Source organism: Salvelinus sp. IW2-2015, linkage group LG37 (assembly GCF_002910315.2).
Source record: "Salvelinus sp. IW2-2015 linkage group LG37, ASM291031v2, whole genome shotgun sequence".
Classification (NCBI taxonomy): Eukaryota; Metazoa; Chordata; class Actinopteri; order Salmoniformes; family Salmonidae; genus Salvelinus; species Salvelinus sp. IW2-2015.
In genome coordinates, this window is record NC_036876.1 from 5,832,274 (window position 1) to 5,837,824 (window position 5,551).

Consider the following 5,551-nt stretch of genomic DNA (forward strand, 5'->3'; position numbering starts at 1 on the left):
TGGGGGGGGGGGGGAGGGGGTTTACCTGCTCTGACATTGGAGGACCAGGTCCCCCCTGTCCCACACCCTTACTCCTGTGGGGTTTTGGTTTCCAATACTAACTAATCTCATTGTAACTTGTGATGTGACTAACTCAAAACCCTTTATCTCCCTCTTCCTCCCTCCTCCCCCTCTCTCTCTCTCTCTCTCAACCTCCTGTTTGTTCTTGACCTAATTGGAATAATCTAAGCCTTTATCAAATCGTAGCTCAGCACAAAAGCGGGCCGCCCCTCGGCTATCAAATATCTGACTCTCTCCTCTAATTTCCAACAATGTTAGTTTTACTGTTTCCACAACAGTGCTACACAGCGGAGCCCTTAAAGCCTCTATGAGCAGGCCCTATCTCTCAATGATCCGAGATCAGCTCTACTGGGATTTTCAAACGCTTTATCCTCTACACTCCTGCAGCCGTTTGCGACTTCTTTGCTTTTTCAAATCGAGAGCGCTAATCCATCGTGTGTTTCTGCATCTAATTGTGCGAGGGAAGTGCGACAACCCACATACGGATTGGCCGGGCGGCGACATTTCTAAGCCCTAATCAGGTGACACGAGTCCGATATTTTATTTTTTTTTGTGACACAGAGGTTCCGGCGTACACACTGTTCTTGCAAGCCCCTTCAAAGACCCTCCCTCCCTCCTCTCCCGTCAAGGGAGCTTCGCCCGAAAACTCTCCTTCATAAACTCCTTTCGGTGTGTTTTGGTAAAAGGAAACCCTTGTTTATGTTTACTTACCTTGGAATATGTTAGAGAAAAACATGAGAATGAATTTCTCTGGGAATAGTTAGTTTTAATAACAGTATAATTAGTAGGTGTTAATAAGCAGACTGGTGAAAGTAGGTCTGGGTAGATGAAAAAATGATATGTACCATTCGTAGAGCTTCGATAGCGCTCTCTACTCTACTGGGCGGTTCTCTCGCTCTCTCGCTCATGCTCGCAACACTCTCTCCTCTCTCTCTCTCACTTCTCGTTCTCTAGCTCTCTATCTCTCGCCCCGCATACAGAAGAAGCTAACATAGCTTTTAAAGAACTCAAAGCCGTAGAGCCAAGTGCACTGTTCATCTCTATATAATTAGCACGGCGCTGATGGCGGGCTTTGAGGTGGCCACAGCGTGTCTGTGCGATAGGAAATGGAGGCTAGGACATTATTGTGAAGGTCCACACACCACACACACACACACACACACACACACCACACACACCACACAACACACACACACACACACACACACACACACACACACACACACACGTACACACCTTACACAACGGACACACACACACACACTACGACACACACAACACACACACAGTACACACACACACACACACACACGGTGCACACAAGATGTTGCCAACACAGCCACACTAACAAAATGCACATAGAACACTAACAAATGGGACAACACTGGAGGGAGATTCATCACACGGAATGCATAATGCACACTCCCATTAGCATTCTCAGAACAGATCTGAATCGAATCCCTGCACACACACACACACGCACGCACTCACGCACGCACGCCACCGCACGCACGCACGCACACACACACACACACACACACACTATCACACACACACACAACACACACACACATCAGTGCACACACGATGTAATGCACACCATCACACACAAATGACTATGACAACACACACAACCACGACTACCCTACCCACTGGCTCCTGCATTGGCTTTTGGGGGGGCCCTCTACCCCCCAGTTCATCGATGGGGTGTAGGGTTACAATGACTGGCCCAATTGTTGTCAGGAAGGGGACGAGAGAGCACCAGGATCAGTAAGGGCAGGGGGATATATGGTGTGGCTCCCACAGCTCCACAGCCCCACACATACACATAAGCGAATGCACGCACACACACACCACACCTACGCGGAAGACACACACTCAGTCACCTACCTTCTATTGTAAACTAAGGCAATGATCAGATGAGCTGGAGGTGGTGTGGCGGTCCTCAAGGGGTCCTCAGACAACATGCATCACCTGCTTAGAAAAGACTAGCCCCCCGGCCCACACACACAACACAACACCACATACACACACACACACACAACACAACACATTCACACCACACACACACACGACACCCACACACCACACACTCACACACTACACACCACACACACAAAGCACCACCACACACACACACATCGACAGCACACACCACACACACAGCACACACACACACCCACACACAGCCACACATGTAACCAATGATCTGCACTTTAGATATTACAAAAGGCACCCCATGGTTGTAGGTGGTGTCAAGTAAAGCAAGGTCACCTCTGTCCAATGCTCTACTTATGACCCCTATGGATAGATGATAACTGTCTAAATCAATGTGCAAATTGTAAAACGATGTTTGTTTTATATTACGCAGGTAGGGAATATCCAGGAGTCTATGGGTATGGAGCCTGCCCACACACCTGGATATACCAGAGCCCCAGTACACAAGCGGTATAGGTGAGTGGATCACCTAAACTGTATTGTGTGCACAATATATTGAACTGCAACAGTCGGGACCCCAAATGAGTTGTTAACCTTGGAGTCGCACGAATCAGCACTAGACACACCGATTCGAACTCAATTTAAGCCTATTGAGCATTTAGATCAGGTTTTAAAGTGCTGGGGCTTGGAACAAAACAGAAGCCTAGGCACCCTGTAACTCTTCTGGACTACGCGTTGGGACTGATCACTTCACTATTTGATACATAATCGATAAATTACATATACATTTAACATTTAATCATTTAGCAGACGCTTCTTATCCAGAGCGACTACAAATTGGTGCGCATTCACCTTAGTGAACGTACTCGCAAACATTACCTTGTTTGATGTGCTCAGGCATATAGTAGATACAACGTAACTAGAGAACTGGTGGCCTGGAGACGTACTGTCTAAAGGACTATGGTAAGAACTGTAAAGCACGATGACTTTGGTGGGACTGCAGAATACAATGCTACCAAAGTAAGACGGATAAAAAAAATATTCTCTCTCTTTCTCTCCCTCTCTCTCTTCTTCCCTCTCYCACTCCCTCAGTGCTGAAGCTGCAGGTCAGAGGGATGGAGCGTTCRGGCCCCTGGTGGCAGTTTTCTATCTGGATTCAGACTGTGTTCCGTACAGGGTCTTCCTCCAGCGTGCGTAGGGGCCCGCAGGCCCTGTGGGTTCCCGACCGCGACCTGGGCTGTGGCTGCCCCACMCTCCAGGTGGGCCGCACCTTCCTGCTGATTGGGGCCAAGGAGGGGGGCCGGGGCCCCGAGGAGAGACGACTGGTGGCCGATAGATCCACACTGGCCCTCCAGTGGAGGGAGCACTGGAACCCCAAACTGAGAGGGTTCAGGGGGCAGGACAAGAGGGGCCGCTGCCCCACGGGTGGGGACCCCCACAGGGGCCACTTGAAGCACCATCACTCAGAGTATACACCACCTCACCTAGTGGTTGAGAAAGAGACAGTGGTTGAGGTGCACCCTGAACATACAAACCCACACACACATTCACATCCACACACACCCTCAGAATCCATGAAAGACATGGAAGAGGAGGCAGAGCACTCTGTGGCGCTGGACACACACACTCACACACAGTCCTCCTCACATCACAGACCTGAGACCCCACAGGAACAGCAACAGGAACAGACTCCGTCTCCCTCCACGCCCATTCTCATGTGTTCCACCCCTGTCTGAAACACAGGAGGAAGAAGAGAGCGAAAGAACAAGGGGTGAAGAGAAGAATAAATCTGGCCAAAATGGTCTTAATCTTCACCTGGCACAGCCAGAAGAGGACTGGCCACCTCTCAGAGCCTGGTTCCTGCCTTTCTAGGGAGTTTTCCCTAGCCACTGTGCTTCTACATCTGCATTGTTTGCTCTTTGGTGTTTTAGGCTGGGTTTCTGTATAAGCACTTTGTGACAACTGCTGATGTAAAAAGGGCTTTATAAAGTACATTTATAAAATAAATAAATCCACATGTGGATTTAATAAAAAGTGTCAAAAAGACGGGCTGTTCCCCTCTGCAGTTTCTCTGAGAAGAAGAGAGGGAATGATCCCTATCTTTCAGATTGTAASCACTAGGTGTCCCTTGTCCAGAAAAATGGTGGGATGGTCAGTTGTACCCTCCATCTTTCTCTCCGTCTGCCAGCGAGGAGACGACGAGAGGGGGAGCAGTTTGGAAATCAGTTCAGAAATCAAACATGTACACCTTGTTGTGTGGTCCAGGTGCTTGAACTAAAAACGGAATATTAGAAAAAAAKAATGCTGTTTTTTAAGTCTTATTGCAATATATAAAGTAAAAGGTTTTCTAAAAAAGAATATTAATTGTATTTCTGCTTCGAATCTTTTTTTAAATATATATTATGCAAAATAGATCAAGGGTGCTTAATTTGATTTTTTTTGTGATGGATCATAATCACAAGAAATGTATAGTAAACTGGCATAAATCTAAATGTATGTATTTATGTCAATACGSTATGCACAAAATGTGTCCAAAAATATATACTCTACCTCACAATTACTACATAGAGTTGAAATTAAAGGTCATGTTTTTTTCTTCTTCATGTAATACAGTACTGTACAAATACTGTATACAACTGATTATTCCTTTATGCTTGTAATACCACTTAAGGTCAGAGTTCCTTTCAGKGGCACACAAACACTGGGTTGACTGACACACACTTGTTCATGTTCACTGAGCCACATATTCTATGGGTTGAGCCATGCAACCATATTCAAAGACAATGGCATCAACTAACTGCCATTTAGTGAAAGCTGAGTTGTTATAAAATAGAATATGACCCTCAGATAGAGCATGATGAATCCTACCACAGATATTTATAACTAGAAACATAGAACTAAAAAACATTTGTCATATGTAATGTCTGGAGCGTTCTGTTTTGGTCCAGAACATGAATATAGCACCATGGCCCAGGGGAGAGGGGGTGAGGAGGGGTGAGGAGGGTGAGGGGTAAGGGTAATGAGTGGGGAGAGAGAAAGAGAGAGAAGAGAAGAGAGAGAAGAAGAGAAAGAAGAGAGGGAGGAAGAAAAGAGAGAAGAAGAGAGACGACCCCTGGAAACATCGAACCAATATCTTCGACTGAATCATAGCTACCACGTATACCCATTACCGCCTATGAGCAGACGGAGGGAGAAGAGACAAGAGAGAGAAGAAACGAGAAAAGAGAAAGGAAAGAAAGAGGAGAGACGAAGAGGAGAGGACGACAGAAACATTGAAAGAGAGGAGAGAAGAATGTTTGGCAGATAGAGCACAATGCCTGTTTTCCAGAAACACCTAGTCAGCACCTCTTCACAGGCTTGAACTCTCTTCTCTCTCACACACACACACACAACACACACACACACACACACACACACAACACCACACACACACACACACACACACACACCACAACGACACCACGACACACACCACACACACACACACACACCACCACACACACACACAACACACACACACACACACACACACTATGCGATGAGACTTACACAC

At 46.8% G+C, this 5,551-nt stretch overlaps 1 protein-coding gene across 1 annotated transcript in view; it reads left to right on the plus strand.

Moving 5' to 3' along the window:
• The window catches only part of LOC111960173 (netrin-1), a 29,101-nt gene extending 25,057 nt beyond the window's left edge, over positions 1-4,044 (plus strand). Inside the window, exons 6-7 of the mRNA XM_023982070.2 lie at positions 2,922-2,961; positions 3,091-4,044. Of these exons, the coding sequence (XP_023837838.1) occupies positions 2,922-2,961; positions 3,091-3,734 (684 nt within the window). The 3' untranslated portion in view covers positions 3,735-4,044. The remainder of the gene's footprint in view (positions 1-2,921; positions 2,962-3,090) is intronic.
• The last annotated feature ends 1,507 nt before the right edge of the window (positions 4,045-5,551 follow it).